At 51.5% G+C, this 19,988-nt stretch overlaps 1 protein-coding gene across 4 annotated transcripts in view; it reads left to right on the top strand.

Annotated features, from left to right (window-relative positions):
- Col27a1 (collagen type XXVII alpha 1 chain) overlaps positions 1 to 19,988 on the top strand; it is a 119,883-nt gene that overhangs the window by 73,795 nt on the left and 26,100 nt on the right. For all 4 annotated transcript variants that reach the window (XR_015047364.1, XM_085839250.1, XM_021159800.3 and 1 more), the window contains exons 25-36: positions 3,324 to 3,377; positions 4,935 to 4,988; positions 5,204 to 5,257; positions 9,516 to 9,569; positions 12,401 to 12,454; positions 12,911 to 12,955; positions 13,044 to 13,088; positions 13,309 to 13,362; positions 14,123 to 14,176; positions 14,835 to 14,888; positions 16,967 to 17,020; positions 18,463 to 18,516. Coding sequence is in view for 3 of the 4 variants with exons in the window: in XM_085839250.1 (XP_085695376.1) it covers positions 3,324 to 3,377; positions 4,935 to 4,988; positions 5,204 to 5,257; positions 9,516 to 9,569; positions 12,401 to 12,454; positions 12,911 to 12,955; positions 13,044 to 13,088; positions 13,309 to 13,362; positions 14,123 to 14,176; positions 14,835 to 14,888; positions 16,967 to 17,020; positions 18,463 to 18,516 (630 nt within the window). In the remaining variant the exon portion in view is untranslated. The remainder of the gene's footprint in view (positions 1 to 3,323; positions 3,378 to 4,934; positions 4,989 to 5,203; positions 5,258 to 9,515; positions 9,570 to 12,400; positions 12,455 to 12,910; positions 12,956 to 13,043; positions 13,089 to 13,308; positions 13,363 to 14,122; positions 14,177 to 14,834; positions 14,889 to 16,966; positions 17,021 to 18,462; positions 18,517 to 19,988) is intronic.

Raw genomic sequence — 19,988 nt, 5'->3', positions numbered from 1 at the left:
CTGGGCCTAAGAGGTATAGACACCCTGCCTGGGATGGCCCTGGCTCCCCAGGACAGCAGAGCCCCCAGCTAGCTGTGTGTCCAGAGGCAGTTACAAACTGTGACAGGAGGGAAGGCTGTCTGAGCTGAGCCTCAGCGCTGGCCCCTGCATCTGCTCTAAGGCATGGGAGGACACCAGTCTCTCTTCATGTGATCATAGCAAAGGGGTGGGTGTTTCCTGTTCCTGGCGGAACCACAGGCTCCCCAGGAAAGATCCCCCCAAGCTCACATTACAGGCCATGCTTGTAATCACAGGAATGGCTTCATTGACTGCTCACCCATGAGGTACTAGGCTCTACGCCAGGCACTAGACACAAGTGTCTGCGGTCCCTCCAACACTTCTGTGATGGGAGCTGTTATAACTCCCAGTTTGCAAATGAGGAAACCAAGGCCCTGAGAAATTAAGTAGCTTGTCTAAGGTCTCTTTGGCAGTAGCATACCTCAGAACTAACTGACTCTTCAGAGGCTCCGAGTCCGAGTTCCCCAGGTTCTACCCAGACAAAAATGGGAAATCTGTTGATTTTCCAGGACCCTTGCATTTATCTACCAATGAGCACGGACTGCTTGCCAGGCCCTGTCCTAGGTGCTGGGAATAAGGTGTGAGGCTTGCCTTTTTGGAGCCCTGTCCAAGGACAATGAGCACATCAACACCTACTGGGAGTGGTGGTCCAGCTGCAGTCTCACTCGCAGCTGTCTGATTCTCAGAAGCAAGACCCTCCTCCCTCCAGTGCCCAACAGAATGGTGTGAGGAGGGAGATGCCACCATATCTTGGCAGCTAGAGAGGAACAGGCTATGCCCCTGACTTTCAGAGATACTTCTCTGACCAACCTGTCAGAAGGAAGCCCTGTACACCCATGAGAGAGACTGCTCCCCTTCCATCTGACTTACTGCCAGTCCAACCCCCCCAAGGAAGGAACCCCATGGGGCTCTGGGGGACAGGGTGACAGGCACTTGCTGGATAGCTCATTCAGATCCCGGCTGGCTTTGTCTTGGAGATTTATGTCTTCTAGGTCCGGACAAATAATAAACATAAAGTAACCATGCAATTTCTTTCTCCAGGCCCATCAGGCAGGCTCCTTTCCACAAAGCCATATTTGTTCCCTTCTCTGACACCATTTAATTGTCTGACTACTTCCTGGTGGGGCATACTGGTGGTGTTTTAGTCATGTGCCCCTTTTAAAGCATCAGGGTCATGAACAGTCCAAAACATCAGGAGGTGCAGGGACTTTTATTGAGTTGCTAGTTCTGTAGGTGACATGTAGGTAGACCAATTAGTTCAGGGCCCATAAACCTGGAGTTTGAATAAAAGTGGCATAGTCAGACTGCCAAATGCAGGATTTGACATATAACAAGCCCTCCATACATGGAGCTATAGGTATTATATCACCTTAGAAAGACCCCAGTTTATTTGATTTATTGGTTGTTTGGTTTTGACTTTTGAGACAGGGACTCACTATGTAGCCCTCTGCCTGTCTTGGTACTTCGTATATAGCTCAGGCTAGACTCCAGACTGTGCTCCAGCTTCTGCTTTTCAAACATGTGAGTTATCATGCCCAGGTTTTGTTTAGTTGTTGGAAAAGTGAGTACCTGGCTCTCCTCCGTGACATATGATCCATGAGCCCATAGCTCACACTGTAGCTCCCACACATCACCTCTGAAAGAGTCTCTGGGCCAGAGACAGGCCAGGAGGCCATCCTGTGGGTGGTGGTGGTGCTGACCCACTCACATGCATATCGTTGGGGCCTACAGTGGAGAAAAGGTTCAAGAGGGCAGGGAGAGGCATTGTCTGAGTCCCTGCCTCCACCCACTTGGCTGCCACCAGGAGATACTCATGGCCCCTGGGAGCTTGCCACTTACAGCTGTCTGTGGAGGAGGAAAATGGGCTTTGTGTACTGAGCAGCACCCACCCCACTCCCCCAGCTCCCTGGCAGGTAGCCTGACTCTCCAGCTTAATTGGGCACTGGGCCTCTGGGTTCTTAAAAGCTCCAGGTCTCACCTCTCGTTGGTCAGAAGTGAGGGGCAGATCTCACAGGACAAACCCACCCACTCCTGTATGTCCTAATTTTCTGGGAAATGCTTGGCTGTACATTTGCAGTCCCCCAAAGCTTCTTTGGCCCTCCTGACCCACATAGGAGCCCTCTGAGTATGTGTCTCAACAGAGAGGAGGTGGGTTACAGCAAGAATTTGCTTTACCTCCGTGGGGACTCTTGGCTAATTACCTGCCCTAGGCATAGGCATGCTCAGGGTTGACGGCAGGGCCACTAAGAAAAGCCTCTGGAACCTGGAGACAAGTTGTCACACACAGATGAGTTAAAAAAAAAGAACCAAAGGAGGTGTGTGTGTGTGTGTGTGTGTGTGTGTGTGTGTGTTTGTGTATGGGATATGTATGTGCATATATGTGTCTATGTATATGCTGTGCATGTCTGTGTGTATCTCTGTGTGTGTATGTTTATGTGTATTTGTGTGTATGCCTGTCTCTTTGCATGTGTGTATGTGTCTTTGTACTCTGTGTATGTGTGTGTGTGTGTGTGTTTGTGTATGGGGTATGTATGTGCATATATGTGTCTATGTATATGCTGTGCATGTCTGTATGTATCTGTGTGTGTGTATGTTTATGTGTATTTGTGTGTATGCCTGTCTCTTTGCATGTGTGTATGTGTCTTTGTACTCTGTGTATGTGTGTGTGTGTGTAAGAGTGCCCATGTGTATCTGTGTGTGTGTGTCTGTCTGTCTGTGTGTTTATGTCTGTGTGTCTGAGAACATGAACCTTCAGCACAGGAAAGCCCTTCAGTAGAAACCTCCACTTCCTACATTCCACCCCCATCTCTGCTGCAGACTGTTAGTGTTTTTTCTGTTCCAGTCAACAAGTTTGTTTCTCTCTGAAAAAGCCCCAGAGCCCCCAAAGATGGAGACAGATGGCCTCTTCCCAGTTCACCCCCACTCCACACACACACACATACTCCAGTTCTCCAAATGTGTAGGGATCCCAGCCTGCTTCTGGCACGGGAAGAATGCTCAGCTCCCAGGGTTGCTGGCAGCAGCCCCACTGCTTGGCTCTCAAATCTGAACCATCTGGCAGTGTGCGAGGAGAGGGAGCCTGGAGGCTGTGCTAGTCCACGGCAGTTCCAGCCATAAGAGTCACTCGGCATGGACTGAGGAGGGATGGAGGGGGGGAATGAGGTGGTGGGATGACGGGTGGGCTGGGCCCCAGGAGAGGGAAAACCTTGAACACTCAGCATGCCCCCAGATTCACTCGTGTTTTTTCCCTGATGTGTCATTCCCAGGGGCTTATGGGATTCATTGGTCTTGTCGGAGAGCCTGGGATTGTTGGGGAGAAGGTAAGTGAGGGTGCTGGAGACAAGCCCTCAGAGCTTGAGCTTTATTTTATCAAGACAGGCAAAGGCCAGTGGGGCTGGGGGCTGCAGAAATTGCACCACCTCCCTCTGGTTCTGGCATCCATGTTCTCTAAGAGCCTATGTTCCTGTCTCTGTACCTCATGTCCTTGCATCCCAGAGCCCTTGTCTTCAACCATACCCATAATCAGACATTGGCATGGCCGCCAGTTGATGTGTGCACCCTGGGTTCTCACAGCTGCCAGCTGGCATCACCCAGCCTGGGTAGCAGTAGTTGGGTTATTCTTCAGTGGTCATTGCTTCAGGTTCCTCCATAGCTCCTGGAAGCTCTGTTCTAGAGGGAAGGTCAGTGAGATGCCAGCAGAAGGGGTGGCTTGCCCAAGACCAACTAGATTGTACGTGCCAGAGCTCGGATTTGAACCAGGCCCATCACTGAAGGCCAACAAAGCCAACTAAGCCCTTCGCCCAAGTAGTGATCTGTGGCTTCCCCTGTCTCTCTAGGGGCCTAGCAGGTTTGCAGACTCAAGCGCTTCATTCTTCCTCCATCCCCAGGTCCTCCCTATGCTCCTCCTCTGCTGCTAACTCTAACGCTATTTTAAAGTAGTTAACCACTCACCGAATGTTGTGAAGTTTGTACAGGAGAGCCTCGGGGGCTCTTACTCTATGCCCCTTAGTGCCAACAGCTTATGTGACCATCACACAGCATCAAAGTCAGGACTTCTATTACTCAAGTTTCTCATGTCCTTCCTCACCTGTGGATCCTTGCTTTGGGCAGCCCTCTTCCCAAGCCCATCCACCCATGTCCACTCTTCTTGAGTCACTTGCTGGGAGTCCTTTCATCACCAGGTGGTGACACCCCTGTGGCAGTGGCTAGCACGGCCTCCCTGTCCTGCCCTGCACCTGTCCCAGGATGCATGTTTTCTAGGGGTCCCAGCTATCTCCCCAACCCATTGGGTGTCTTGCATTGTAGGAATTGATCTGTTTCTTCTCCTCATGGAATATCTGGGGTCTGGTATGTGCTAATGTCAGCACGCAATGGGTGCTTAATTCATTTTTACATCAAGAGGAGAAATGGGCCTTATAGAAACAGAGGCAGGATGACTGTAGCCTTGCCTGCTGCCCTTGACTCCCTGGCCTATTTGAATTGCTCTAGAGGACATGAGTGATGTCTATCTGGTGTGCCATGGGGGAGAGAGTGCCATGAACAGAAAGAAAGACAGGTGGCTATAACTGCTTCTGTGTCAGCAAGCCCAGCCCAGGAGGTAGCAGGCCTAATGAGAACCATGTGATCTGGGCCAAGATCAAATGGGTGATGCAGTCATTATATATTTCATTGGGACCATCCTGGCCCAGGGACATTCTTTACATTACCCTGGGAGAGGATGCTGGGGTTTCCTGCCACTGAATTCACATTATTACAATGTGAATTATCTGGGGAGTAACTCCGGAGACCATTGTCAAATTATTGCCTCCCTTTGGGTCCCTTCCTCCCAGTCCCCCAGACCCAACCATGACCTATGTGCCTTGCTGTTTCCATCACAGGGAGACCGTGGAGTGATGGGACCCCCAGGTGCACCTGGACCCAAGGGGTCGATGGTAAGGAGTAAGTCTGCATCCTCTCCCCTCTCCTGGCATAGCCTCAGGTGGTAGTGCTGTTCCCTCCACACATCACATGCTTCAGACTGGATGCCTTGCTCTCTGCATCCCTGGCCTGGAGTGGCTTTTGACCACCTCACCCTGGCTTGGGGCTGAAGGAGAAAGGATATTGAACCTTCATCAGCTGACTCATCATTTCTCTTCCTCCTTGGCAGGGCCATCCTGGAACACCCGGTGGTATTGGGAACCCTGGAGAGCCTGGACCCTGGGTAAACAAATCTCTCATGTCTCCTAAGCAAAAACACATGGAGTCCAGACCTTAAGTCTCAGACCTGAGTGGACATCCAGCCCTGGTCCCAGGCTGGGTGCCCAGGCAGATACTACAGCATTCTCTGAGCCCACATTTTATTCAAGTGAAACCTGGAAAATGTTGAGACAATAGTAACTGAACCATAGGCTGAATGGAGCTCTGGGCCTGAGGTTCCATTTGGGGCAATCTGTGACGCTCAGGAGCACTTGATTGTGTCCTTTCTGTTCTTAACCTGTTGCATACTTGATCAGTGAGTAACCTCTGTAGGTTCTGGAACTGGGAACACAGAGGTCAGCAAGGCAGAGAGCAATCTGTCCTCAGGAGTGGTCACGTCATAGAAAATCTGATAAATCAGGGATGTCTTTATGGGAGTGTTTGAGGCTTTCTGGCATGACTGAGGCCAAAGAAAGTTTCCAGAGACTCCTAAGGCAGCCTAGGGGGAATAGTAGTAGGGAGGGCTGCAGGAGGTATGTGGTCAGGAACCCCAGAGTTGGATATACCCCTGAGGGTGGCTAGGGGCTGCTCTTGTTTGGAATAAGTGATTGGAGTAGATGAGATGTGGAACACTCACGAAGACAAGGACAAGGCTCATCCCTGGAGTCAATCAGAATAGAGTGATGAGGGGCAGTACCATCCAATCAGAATAGAGTGATGAGGGGCAGTACCATCCCTGGGAAGATCTGGGAATGATGAGTTCTGATAAAGCCAGAGGAAGGAGCTCTGTAGTGCTGAACAAGAGGATGCAGGCACTGTTGATGACATGACCTGGTGGTGGGGTTTCCCACGTACCGGTTCTCTGTGCTGAGAGAAAAGGCAAGCCCATTTCTACCCTGGTTTGTATACCAACTGTATACTGGGTGTGTGGACTGCCCGGTGGGTGCAAAAAGGGCAGGAAACAGATCCCATTCTGAAACTTGTCTCTATCCAATGGAGTATCAACAAAATCATTCTCTCGGCCGTTGAGAGGTATTTACTGAGCACCCGCTGCATACCAGGCTTATGTCAGGTACTGAAGAGAGGCAGTAAGGGATTCATACAAATAAAACCTGGACGTGCATAGCCATCACCAAGCATGTGCCAAGCACCAGGTGGCTGCATCCTCCCCACAGTCCTTTGAGTCAATGAAAAGGTGTCCCTGGGCAGACCCACCTTTTGGGGTCTCAGTCACATGCATTGTTTGCCCTGCTCATGAAAGGGGAAAGCCACATCTGACTCGAGATTTAGGGCCAGGACTGTGGTGGAAAGAAGGAGGAGGCAGAGGATAGTTTGCAGTCCAATACTCAGCCTCCATCCAATGTTCAAAGCTGGAATGGTTAGAGCCCGCTGGCATGTAAGATGCCCACTGAAACCTAAGCCCAAGAGTGCTTAGGGTCTGCCATTAAATTCTTTCTTCTGGGTCTGAGGAGATGGTTCATTTGGAAATCTTGCTGTGTAAACATCAGGATCTGAATTTGGACCCTTAACATCTGTGAAAAAATCTAAGTGTACTGGTGATCACCTGAAACCCCAGTGGTGGGGAGGTGGAGCTAGGACCAGCCTGGGGACTCAGTGATCGGCCAGCCAGCCTAGCTGATCAGCCAGCCTAGTCATTCAGTGAGAGACCCTGCCTCAAAAAATAAGGTGGAGATTGACAGAGGGAGACACCCGGAATTGACCTCTGGCTGCCCCATGTACGCACACGCATCTGTGTGAACCTTCACACCTGAGGCTTCCTCTACCTCAGTTTCCCCAGCTGTCAGCCAGCGTCATGCTGCCATCACCACTGAGGTGAGAAGTGGCTGGTATGTTGTGTGCTGTCACTCCTGAGCACCTCATAGATGTCATCGGCTACTTGCGAGACACAATGCATGCCACTGTAATGGTGTCTACCATTGAAGTGTCATGTCTGCTGAGCATTTTCCTGTCCTGTTAACTTCCTCACTCTGCACTCTGAGCTTAATCCCAAACTAATGGCTGTGTAGAGGGAGGCAGGTCCTCAGACCTGTTGAGGATGCTGCAGGTCCCTTCGATGCCCACCAGCCTGAGGGAGAAGGGACGTTTGCCATTCTTGCTGTAGATGAGGACACTGAGGCGAGGTGATTTGCCCTAGGCCTCACAGCTAGTGGTCGTGGGACTGTGCCCTGCTGTGGTCCAGTTCCCTGGCCTTGGGTCCTTCACATAATTTAGCTCATATGGAACCTAGCTCCTGAGGCCTCGGAGGGTGTGCTATATGCCTTCTGAGAGAGCATTCTGGAAAGCAGCCTGTTACTACACCTACCAGCTGCTTGCCTGCTGCCTTCTTACCGTGCAAGCCTGGGGTTGCTGGTATGTCAGGCTGCATGATGGCCATTTTGCTCCAGCAGTGGCAGACCAAGTGGGTATGTGGGCTAATATGTCTGCACCTCAGGGCTGTAGGAGCAGCAGGATGGGGCTGGGCTGCTCACTGGCATCCAGAAGATGAGGCTGCCCCTCTCTAGAAGGCTCCTGCCTCCATCACAGGGTCTAGCTGGCTGGAACAGAGGGTTATCTGTGCTCTCTGAGAACCCTGCCGAGTTTAAAGGACCCAAGCTAAGTGGCCATTCTGATTCTGCCCTCACCTTCCTATTTGCTTCTTGTTGTTTCCTCCCTCCTTCCTTTCCTGCCTCCCTCCCTCCCTCCCTTCCTGTTTGTTTTTTAGATAAGGTCTCACTGTGAAGTCCCAGCTGTCCCAGAACTCAGACTAGGTCAGGCCAGAGAGTCTTAAACCCTTTCCACTCATGACTCTTCACACAAGAAACGTTCATGCAACTCTGGATGTATAGCTTTATAAAATAGCTCTACAGGTCAAACACCTACTGACACTAAGTCACACAGAAATTCCCTTTGAAACCGTTGTTGGTGTCTGAATCTTTTCACCATCTGTTAAATATGGAAGCAAGCTTGCATACTGCTGAGATGGAAGTGCTTGTTAACTTTTACATAGAGGATTACAGCTTGGCTGAACATTTGATACTGCTGGACCTGGGGCGTCCTCGCCAGTTTTCAGAGTTGATTGGCAGATGTTTTAAATTTAATCATCAATGCTGAAAATTCTGCTTTGCACAAATACATAATAAAAAATGGCAGAAGTGTATTTGGGACCATTCAGAAATTGCTGGAAATGTTGTTCTAATTCCAAGCCAAACTTCTTCAGTGAATGATTTTTTTTAAAACTGGAACTCAAATCATCAAAGCAGTTTTTAAAACCAAACATTCTAATACAATCTAAAGATATGTTAATTTGACACCTGATATCTCCGCGCTGAACGTGGTGGTAGGAAAATATTTAAAGTCTTTGTTTTCCTTTATTGGAGTGACATATTTGTGTGCAGACAGAAATGAGTCAGAACATTGCGGTTTAGAACAGATGCTTGTCTCAGATCTGAGCACAGGTATCCCCGACAGTGTTTGCTGGGATGCTTGCTGGAATGAAATGTGCAGTGTAAACTGCGTGTGTTATATGGTCATGGCCACGGATACAGTGGAGTCATATGATACAACACAGGCGAGCACAGCCTGAAGGGTCTGACTCACGGTTTTGATTTTAAATTGGTTCATTTTATACATTCAGAAGCCTCTAACTGCTGCCAGTCTTTTCCTCAGCCTCCACGTTCAGTTACATGACCTCAGTCTGGAGTCTCCGGCCACAGTTTAGGAAACGGAACTAGGCTGGTCTTGAACTAGGCTGCTTCTGCCTCAACCTCTCTAATGCTCTGAGTACAAGTGTGAACCACTGTACCTAGCTCAGGCCTATCCCCTGATCTCTGCCTCGCCTCCTGTCTGTCCCCACTCCGACCCAGAAGACTATGATGAGGACACAATGACATGATGCCTCCTCCTCCTCCTTTCTCCTTCCCTAAGGCAGGATGCCTCAGGTTGAGGGAACCTACCCAGGGCTGTGTGGTGTTAGCTGGGACAGAACTCAGGCGCCCTCTGAGGAGAGAAAGGACACAGGGATGAAAGAAGGTGCCTATCCCACCACGTTGCTGTCACCTCTCATTGCTGATTGTGAGATTGGAAAAAAACGGCTTGTCTAGGGAGGCTCTGCCAATCCAGACCCCCAGGACACTAGCCACACCCAGGGTCACCGTTTGCCAGGAGCTTCTCCCAGCAGGCCCAGAGTGCCTACTTCTCAGTCCTGTGGCTGCTGGCTTCCCCACCCCACCGATGCTCTCAAGCCCTGAAGGGACTTCTAATCGGTTGCTCTCTCTTTACCACAGGGCCCTCCAGGATCTCGAGGCCTGCCAGGCATGAGGGGAGCCAAGGGGCACCGGGTAAGCAAGGACACTTCTGCTTCTTGTCGCCTGCCCCACACTGGGATTTGTGATTTCTGTCGCACTGGCCAGGGGGCCAGGCACAGCCAGAGTCTGATGCTAGAAGCTGAGCCAGAGCCATCTTCCCAGCCTGTGTCTGAGTATCACGCTTGGCCATCCAGAGGGCACAAAGGAGCCTCGGTCATTCGTCACTCATTCTGCCACTGTTCCCACTATGTGAGCCACCATTGGAGGCAGCCACATGGGACAACAGGGCAGGCCTTGTTGTCTTGTGACCTGGGCATAGGTCACATACACCTATTGGCTTTTAACAGTCAAAGCTATCCACTAAAGGTAGTGTGGAGCCATAGAATTTTAAGACAAGTTCTCTTCTGAGTACAGTAGCCTAGGGGAGTCACCAAATCTTTGTGCTGTCTGTCACAGTCAGTAACTTGTTTCACCTTAGGCATTACCCTGCCAGGGAAGTACTGTTGCCCTCAGAAAAATGCCAACACAGATAGCTTATGGCACTTGCCTCAGGCTGCACAGCTGCACAGTGATGCTACCTCAACCTCCCTAATGCTCACTCAGAGTGCAGGTGTGAACGTGGAGAACAGCTGGAGCTGAGATCTGAACCCAGAGACTCTAACTCGTTGACATACCAAATGTAGTCTCCTTTTCAGTTACAAGGCATAAATGGAATGGCCTCCTACCCTGGTGTGAAGGCACATGGCCCACTTGTGAAGAGGAAACAGGATTGTGCAGGCTGCCCAGGTTGTTTACCAAGCCCTGTGTGGGGTTCTGATACCACTCTCCTATTGGCTGCTTCTGGTTTTAAGACACGGCCTGAACTAGACAGCCTGAGTAGCCATCTTGTGGTAGGAAGATGAGACATTGCTTTGGCCACTAGGGTCTCTCCTAGCACCCATTCCTTCTGGGTCTCTTAAGTGAGACAAGGCCTAAGGGTTTCTGGGTATCCCCTGACCTAGCTGCGGGGTGAACTACGGAAGCCTGGGCCGTCCACATACAAAGAGTACGCTGTCCCCGCACCTCTTCCCAGCAGCAACTAGAAGACTCTCCCCACCGATACACATCCCAGTTGAGAAAACCCAGACTCCTCTCAGAGTATTCAGGACAGGAGGGGACATCCAAGGACCAGAGCCCATTTCCTGTGAAGTTTGGCCGAGGTTGAAACATGGGATCAGCCTTGGGGCAGGGGCCTAGAGAGGTGCCCACTGCACCTATGAGGTCTGAGTTCTAGCCAAGCTTGTCCTATGTCCTTTGGAAGGCTCGTTGTTCTCTGGGTCTCAGTTTCCCCACGGGTGCCATGCAAGATCTGACAGGCTCTGCTGGCTTTCCTGCCCATGTGTAGGGTGGGCATTCTATGCTGAGAGAGAGGGTCTGGAGACAGAGGGGTGGCCCGTTAGCACTCTGTGAAAGAATGAAAGCGCCTGGTCAGCTACCATGAGTGGGACCAATCTCTTGCCTTCCCAGCTTGTGGCTGTGCATCCTCAAGCTAGTCTCTTTACCTCTCTGAGGCTTTCCCAATCTGTTGAGGTGGGGAGTTCCTATTGAAGGGCTGCTGCGATATGGAATTCCTGGTGCTACCTCTGAGCTTTCAGAGTAAGCTCTTCACCTTGGACATCAGACAGCTGATTTCCCCTTCTTCTCAGCCTCTGCTTTTCTTTCTGTAAAATGGGCTTGGTTGGGTATGCAGACCCAGTTCCTTACCAAGAGCTTCGACCTTAGGGTGGCCACAGAGGCTGTGTTTCCCTCTCTTTCCTTTTGCCTTTTCTCTGGGGGCTGTGGTACACTGGATTTTCTGCCCCTGGCAGGAGTGACTCTGCTGAGCCCAACCTGGCCCAGCTGGAGGGCAACCCCAGGGTGGTTTGCTGATGTGGCCTGTGGGGAATATCATGTGGCTCTGATGGGAACCCTAGCATCCTGCCATAGAAAAGCCTGCCTGAGACACAGGGAAGGAGGTAGCTGGGAGACCTTCAGGATAGGCTGTATGGTATCATAACCCTGAATAATGGCTGGCCACCCATGGTGGCTCCTCCATGCAGGAGAGATGGCTCTTCTTTCTCTACAACTCAGCCCTGGCTTCTAGATGTTGTTCTCCTCAATGCCCCACCCCATGTACAGCCTTCTTGGAAGGCAAGCCTAGACGTTCTGGCCCTCTTATTGGCTCCTATGATAGAGACTTCACCTCCATCCCAATAAACAGCGGCAGACAGTGGGGCAATAAGCAGGCATCTGGTTGGCTTGGGTTCTGATTCTGATTCTACCCTCAACTACCGACCACAGTCAACTTCACTTCCATAATCAGGCCCCTTTCCATGCAATTACTTTCTCTGTGACAATGTCTCATCCTTTCTCCTAAAAGGCTTTGATCCCAGGCAGATTAGTCATGTGCTGCATCCCTCAGGCCTCTGAGCCTCCACTCCAAGGGCTGTGCCCTTCTATCAAGGTGTGAGATTGTGTCACATACAGAGCCCAGAACCAGGAGCATTTCTCAAGTCCAGCCCCATCTGTGACCTGGGATGTCCCGCCCCTACCTGCCTTCATCTCCCCAGAACTGGGTCACAAGTTAGGGAGGGAATAGGAGGCAGTAAGCTAAAGCCTGGCTTTAGACAGACATACATTGCATTTAGGGTCTCCAGCTGACTTACACAGGCTGTGACCTCTGAAGAGCCTCCCAAGCCATTGCAGATGACCCACCTCAGACTGTGTATGGAAGAGGAGGAGGAGGAAGAGCCAGAGGGTCTGGGCAATCTCTTCCTCCTAGTGCACAGTCCAGGGGAGACCCCTGCCGTCCAGGCCACTGTGCTGGAATCTTCTTCCTTTTCCAGGGCCCTCGAGGACCTGATGGACCAGCTGGGGAGCAGGGATCCAAGGGCCTGAAGGTACAGACACCCCCATGTTACTCCTCCACCTTCTAGACCCTGCAGAATGATTCAGGGCCTGTTCCCAGCAAGTCATTTTGTCACTATCCAGCCTTCTGCTGCAGAGAAAGAGAAAGAAAAAGAGAGGGAGAGGGAGAGAGAGGGAGAGGGAGTGTGTGTGTGTGTGTGTGTGAGAGAGAGAGAGAGAGAGAGAGAGAGAGAGAGAGAGAGAGAGAGAGAGAGAGAGAGCGCCATGGGGATCACATATGCCCTCCACTGATCCCTTCTGTGGGAAAGGTTCTTGGTTCCCAACCCCAGCACCTCTGTAGTGACTGTGGCAGCCACCCACCTTGTCAGATCTTAAGTACGCCCACAGGCAGTGGGTTGAGGAGGACACTTGGTCTCTTGGGACCCCTCCTTTATGTAAGTGGTCCTCAAGAGCCTCTCTCCTACCTCTATATGTTCTGCTTCCCACAGGGTCGTGTAGGACCTCGGGGCAGACCTGGACAGCCAGGACAGCAGGTATGTCAGTCTCTGCCCATACCAGGTCCCTTTTCCCTCCTCAGTTTGTTGTGACGCATGCCTCTAAAGATGCCCACTGTGTTTCCAGGGTGCAGCTGGTGAGCGAGGCCACTCAGGTGCAAAAGGCTTCCTTGTAAGTAGTATTGATTCTGCAGATTCTCAATATGGCTGTGGGGCAGGTGGGGAAAGATTACCACAAGTTCTTGACCATCATGGGAACCTACAAGTGACCTTCTCTCTCAGCTATAAGGGTGAAGTGGGGATCTGGATAGACCACAGGACTAGCCTGAGGTCAAGGGAGAAGCATAATGGAGAAGTTTGAAGAGACTAACGTCACCTGTGCTTTTCCACAGGGCATCCCTGGTCCCTCAGGCCCTCCAGGTGCCAAGGGCCTCCCAGGAGAACCGGTAGGTATCTATCCCCTCTCTCTGGTACCTCTGCCCTGAAAGACTGTTCTCCATCTGATTGTAGGAGGGACTGTTGGCCAGGTAGACAGATGGGGAGGGATAGAAAGGATAGGGCTAGGCATGGCCTGTAGGGGTGGAGAGCTTGGCTCTGAGTTCTAGGGTGAGTTTTGGCTTCCTTTGCCACTGAGTCTGTTACTAAATGGAGATAGCTGGGTTGTGCTTACTATATGGCTGTGAAGATGGCCTGAGAAATGTATAGACACCACACTTAGCGTTCAGAAAGGCAGGAGGCAGGAGGCTAGAGAGTCCCCTGGGAAGAACAAAGGAAGCCATTGACACATAGCTTGTCCTTCAGAAGACGTCCCAAGAGATGGGTTTGGGGGAAGCAGAGGAGCCTTTTCAAGAAGGCTGTGAGGAGCCAGACTGGAGACCCAGAAAGATCCTTTGAACCCTAGAAGGCCAGGGGTAGTTGAGGTTGGATGGGAGAGAGCAGAATAGGAAAGGGCATAGTAATTAAAGTTCCAAAGTTGTCTGTTGTAGTAGGGCTGAGGTGCAGGGTGAGACAGCCCTACGGGGATTCACTTGGATGCAGAGGAGACCCTGGAAATGGATGAAGAGGAACTGGATATGGCTGGGGATTGGGTGTATGGATCTTCTCTTTCAATTACCATGCCAGACCATGTGGCTCAGCCTCCCCACAGCTCCCCCCATAGGGGAGACCCAGGCTGCCTTCTCCTAACTGTGGTCTGTCTGTCTCCAGGGCTCTCAGGGACCTCAGGGGCCAGTTGGTCCTCCAGGAGAAATGGGGCCCAAGGTAAGTGCCAAGGAGCCCTGGTTTGTCCTTTAGTGCCGCTGGGGCATCTCAGCCCTCGTGGTCTGCATCCCCACCTGCTGCTCTATCCCTGCCCTGCCCTACAGAGATGGTTAGGTTGGTGCTACAGAGTTGAAAGTAGAACCTACAGACAGCACATCTATGCAGCACACAAGGGTGAGGGGTTGGGAGCCTCCCTCACAGCACTGGATGAGATCTAGGACCTTCCTGGGAGGTCCTCCCCACCTCCTGCCTTGCTAAGACTGCACCTTGGTACAGAATCATGAACAGAGCCAACCCTTACCATTCTGGCCCAGTGTCAGAAAGAAGCAGGAGAGGCCTAGGCCTGCCCCACCATTGGCCTCTTCCTCCCCACAACCTCATGCAAATCATGGATTTTCCTTGTCTGTCTGCCAAAGGCTCCTGTGTGGTAAACCGCACTCGTGGGTAGGCAGAGGGTCCAGCTGCTGGGTAGTATGAGGCTCTGCCGGCTTGCAGCCAACCCTATAGTTTTGCCAATACTCAGAAGCTGCAGGCTAACCCCACTTCTGCAGCTCCCTGGTGTGACCTGAGCACACCCCTTGCTCTTTCTGGGTCTTTGCTTGCCTGAAGCAGGGGGCTGGCCCTTGCTCCAAGACAGCCCAGTGACTCTTTCTTTCAGGGACCGCCGGGTGCAGTGGGAGAGCCTGGCCTTCCTGGGGACTCCGGAATGAAGGTGAGACAAGATGAAAGATGGGAAAATGACTTGTTGACACCAGTTCCCAGCTGGCGGCCTTGTCCTCTCCCTGGAGGAGGAACAGACCTTTCTTGTGCTTGGGATAATGGGGTCTCTGTCCTGGCTAGGGAGTAGACCTGACATACCCACTGTAGAGTTCCCAAGCAGCTCAGAGCCCCTGCACTGTCCCCTGCCCAGCTGTGCTTTTTCTGGCACCTGTTTTGGTCCCCCTACTGGGGCATCTGCCCCTCCTGGTCTCCATGATACCATCAGCACTTCGGCACAGGTGACCCCATTAACTGTGAGGACACAGGCACCTATTGATACCCAGCCCTGGGGAGCCCCCATCTGTCTGCTGCTATTGGAGAAGGACCCTGCTTATCCTGCAGAACTGAGAGCCTAGGAGCATGCTGGCTCAGGGGCACCTGCCGAGGGACTGTAGGACTGGAAGCAAATCATTCCTGTCCTGTGGACCAGTGTCCTGTCATTCTAAGGGAGCTGAACCAGGCCTGGAGCTCCTGGCCTTGGCTCAGCTCTGCCTTATTTTGCCCAGGCAATAAAAAAAGTCATCTATGTATAAAGTGCCACTCACATAGAGTGCGTAGTGCATAGGACTGGCTTCTTCTAGTCAGGACTGTGCTGGTGCACCATGTTCCACTTCCTAGTGCCCAGACATCAGCAGGGAGCATGGTGTGCATGTCTACAAATGAGCAGGACTCATTGGAGAACTTTCAGGAGAGGGTACAGGCGTTCTGGCTCCCCCCTTTTGGTTTCTTACCAAATCTCAAGGAAGAGGGAGGATGGTTGGTGTTCATCAGCTCTTCTCTCCAGCCACGGCTGCCCTAGTCATGCCACCCACTTTGACCTGAGTCTGTCATTTGGGCTAGCTTCTCAAGGACAACACTGTTCTTTCAGGATTTTGCAAAGGTTCAGCTCATTTGAATGAAAATGTGTTTAGAACAGCATAAGCAAGTCGATGGCAGTGATGACGGTGACAATGGTGATGCAGTGATGGTAGTGGTGATGTAGTGATGATGGTGATGCAGTGATGGTGGTGGGGATGCAGTGATGGTAATGCAGTGATGGTGATTATGGTGATGCAGTGATGGTGATGGTGGGGATGCAGTGATGGTGGTGATGTAGTAATGGTGATGGTGATGCAGGGATGGTGATTATGGTGATGCAGTGATGGTGATGCAGTGATGGTGGTGGTATTGGTGATGCAGTGATGGTGGTGGTATTGGTGATGCAGTGATGGTGGTGGTATTGGCAATGCAGTGATGGTGATGATGCAGTGATGGTGGTGATGGTGATGCAGTGATGGTGATGAAGTGATGGTGGTGGTGATGTAGTGATGGTGGTGGTTATGGCAGTGATGATGATGGTGAGGCAGTGATGTTGATAGTGGTGATGCTGATGCAGTGATGGTGGTGTTTCTGATAATGGTGATAGATTGATGGTGGTGGGGATGGTGATGATGATTTTGGTGATGGCGGTAATGCAGTCATAATAAGTAAGGATGATGATAATGGTAGTAGGGATAATGCTGGTACTGGTGATGACAGTGGTGGAAGGGATAATGATGGTGTGGGTGGTGATTATGGTTTTGTGATTATGGTAATGGTGGTGACACTGTTGATGGTGTTGATGATGCTGATAGTGGTGGCCATGCAGTGATGATGGTGAGGATGGTAGTGGCGATGGTAATGATCTTGCTGGTTGTGATGGCAATAGTGGTTATGGTGGTGGTGGTTGGGATGGTGGTGGTGCTAATGTGGTGGTGGTAGTGGTTGGGATGGTGGTGGTGATGCTGATGGTTGTTTTGCTGTTCTGGGTCCTAGTAGTAATGGTAGTAATGGTGATGGTGGTGGAGGTGGTCCAGCTGCCTAGTGGAGGAGCATCCCATGACCAGGACTTACCTGGAGCAGGGGTTTGGACTTAAGTGTTATAATCTCTCTATGGTTCTCAAGAAGTAGCTTTTTCCAGTTTCTCCAGTCCTAGTCAGAGCAGGAAGAAAGGCTGGCAGAGGCTAAGGCTGGCTATCCACACTCACATGGATTGTGTTTGGCCTCTCCTAGGGTGACCTCGGACCTCTGGGCCCCCCTGGGGAGCAAGGTCTCATTGGGCAGCGGGTAAGTGAAGTACATTTTCCTTCTAGAGCTCCCTGGTCACCTGTGAGTGGTGGGCAGGAGAATGGCTTGGATCAACCCCCAAAACTCTCAGATTCCCCAACTGTGGAAACAGCCCAGGAGTCCTGACAGCTTTGTCTGGTCTCCCTGGGTACCCAGCATCACCACAGAGATATTTAACCTCCAGATACTTTCCTTCAAATATGTCTTCCTTCCGAAACTGTTCTACAGTTAGCCTTCATCTTTCCAAATGAAATCCATGAGATTGCCATGCCCTAAGAAGCCCCATGAGACCCCAGCATCCCTCTCTGTGCTCTGTGAATGTAGACTCATGGGAATTGTAAGGACACAGCCCGTATCCTTGGCACCTTACAGATAGGGCAGGAAAGGCTCAAGAGTGAGTGAGTTTGTGCAGTCAGTCTTCAGGGCACCAGGTCCTCACCCCATCTCCTCAGCCTCCCTCCATCTTCTCTTCCTTATGATGCCCCAAGTTCCCAGTACCCAGTCTCCAGAGGGAAACTTACCCACAAATAAGGCAAAGAGAGAGGGAAGGCCCCAGGCAGCATGGGAGAGCTTAGAGTCCAGAAATGCTAGCTATGCTTGGCCACCAAGCTTGATCAGTTGAGAAAGATCCTGTGACCCTATCTAGACTCAATAAGTTTGAGAGGCAGATGAGTATTCCTTTAACACACACGGTGTACTAGGCATGGGAGCATGGAGTGAGTAACAGAAGACCTGTCTAAGGGAACTGATGTTCTAGTGGATTGATTATTGATGTCTGCCATGGGCACAAGATGGGCAGAATCTGCTCACTTGCCATATCTTTGCCATTCCTGCATTTGCCAACCTGGGTCCCCTGCTAGCTCTGCCTCTGGACAACTCTAAATTCTAAAACCAGAGGGAGATACCAATTTAGGTTGGCAGCTGTTTGGAGAACTGGGGCTTTTCCAGCACGGGGAGGACCAGCAGGGACATCAGAGAAGGCCTTGGCATTCTTAGCATCTTTCTAGAACTTACCCACCCAAGTCTACCAATTGTCCTTACATTCCTCATGTGAGATGAGGTTCCAGGAACACTTATTTCAGCTCTCAGAAGGAGGCCCAAGGTGGCTGACACCCTTGAGTGTGTCATCCCCTTCCCTGAGAGCCATGTTTTCCAGGTAAGAAAAGGATTCCTATAGAAACTAAGATCCTACTTGAGGTTACAGAAACACTGCTGATGCTGAGGTTGGCATTGTCAGAAACCATTCTTACCCACCAGACCACACTGGCTTCCCCAGTCCAACGGCAGGTGCCTGGTCCATAAGGATCTGAGGCTCTTCTTCTGCCCCATAGAAATCCACTCGTTCAGCTTCTGAGAGCCAGTGGGTTCCTGACCCTGGCAAGGGGGGAGGAAACGCACCTTGCACTGCTACCCAGTAATACCTCCCCATCTTTTTCTCCCAGGGAGAGCCAGGCCTTGAGGGAGACCATGGCCCTGTGGGGCCAGATGGGCTGAAGGTGAGTTGTCTGGGCCAGGATCTGGGAATGTTCTCTAGCCCTGCTCTAGTTCCCTCAGAACACTGAATTAGCAGCTTCTCCCCAGCAGCGGAAGGGAGGTGGGGTGGGGTGGGGTGGGGTGGAGTGGAGGAATCAGCAGGGTTTCAAGGCTGCCCTTGATCTACCTAGGGCTTTCATATCCTCTCTTTCCTAACACCCTTAAAGATGAAAAGTTCTGACCATCACCAGGGGTCCATAAGCCAGCATTCAGGGGGAACTAGGTACGATCGATCGATCGATGCTGTGCCCTCTATGAGTCACGTCCGTTGGTGCTTGAAGTCAATGTTCAGATGAGGAAACAGACTCAAAGAAGTTAAAAAGCTTGCTGTAGACACACAGCCCAGTATTTGTATACCCAACATCCATTCTGAAGGAGAAGGGGAAAATGAGGCTTACGGGAAGACAAGGTTCAAAGTCTGACTGTGAGTGAAGGATCAGCCGATTGCAGGAGCTTCCGTGGGCACTGCTGTTCCCTGAGGGAGTTGTGGGCTCTCACCTGAGCCCCAGGTGGGTCCGTGATAGTAGAAACTGCGGGTATCAAGTAGACACAGCCCCACCCTCAGTCCCCGGCCTGCCCCCAATCCAAGCTCCGCGGGTAGGCTCTCTATGCTGACCTGGTCACACCAGAACCCCAGAGAGACTCCCCCTATCGTGTATGTCCCTCTTACCTGCCCCCCACAGATCTACAAAAGCACCTCAGCTTTTCTGAGTCTCAATTTCACAGCCACAGAGCCAGGCTTCCATGCCCTAAGCTCCTCACAGTCAGTCACCCAGGGACCAGAGAGCACTTCTTCTGGCTGCCTAGTCAGCGCTTCTGTTTTCCTTGCAAGTGAAATCGCACCCCCTGCCGGCCACTTAACCGCTTTCTCTTGGCCCCAGCTCTGCAGTCTCCTGGTACAGCTGGGGGGGGGGTTTGCAATGTGTTTAGAGACCTCATTGGCCGGGTGCTGGCCACGCCCAGTGGTCAACAGGCCTAATGTTGCAAGCACTGTGTGTGCAAGAAATGTCGATTATGGTATACCTTAAGGGCTTGCTGCGAATTAATTCATCCAGGTTGATCCAGCAGTTTCCCAGCTAGAAACTGAGGCCGGGGGGGGGGGGGGGGGGTCACAGCCTCCTCATCCCTTCCTAGATGGCCACTTTTGTCCTGGAGTTTTTGCCCCGGGGGGCAGGAGAACAGGTCCAGGCTTTGCACAGTCTCTCTATTTCTTGCTTTTGACAACTCTTGCCTCTAGCTTCCAAAGCCAATCACACTGTTGTCCTAAGACTAGACTGGTCACTTGGGTGCCTAGCATCTTTCTGATCCTTGGGTGGTCCTGGGAGAGACTGCTTCCTATACTGCATGTCCAGGGGTCACCACTGTGCAGTGAGCTGCTTCTCCAGTGGTCGCAGCACTTCACAGAGCTCTCATGTGCAGTATCCCTGTTGATAAC

Source organism: Mus caroli, unplaced genomic scaffold (genome assembly GCF_978045245.1).
Source record: "Mus caroli unplaced genomic scaffold, Mus_caroli_1 scaffold_6, whole genome shotgun sequence".
NCBI lineage: Eukaryota > Metazoa > Chordata > Mammalia > Rodentia > Muridae > Mus > Mus caroli.
Note: the sequence above shows the minus strand (reverse complement) of the source record. Positions and strands in the feature narration are given on the sequence as shown.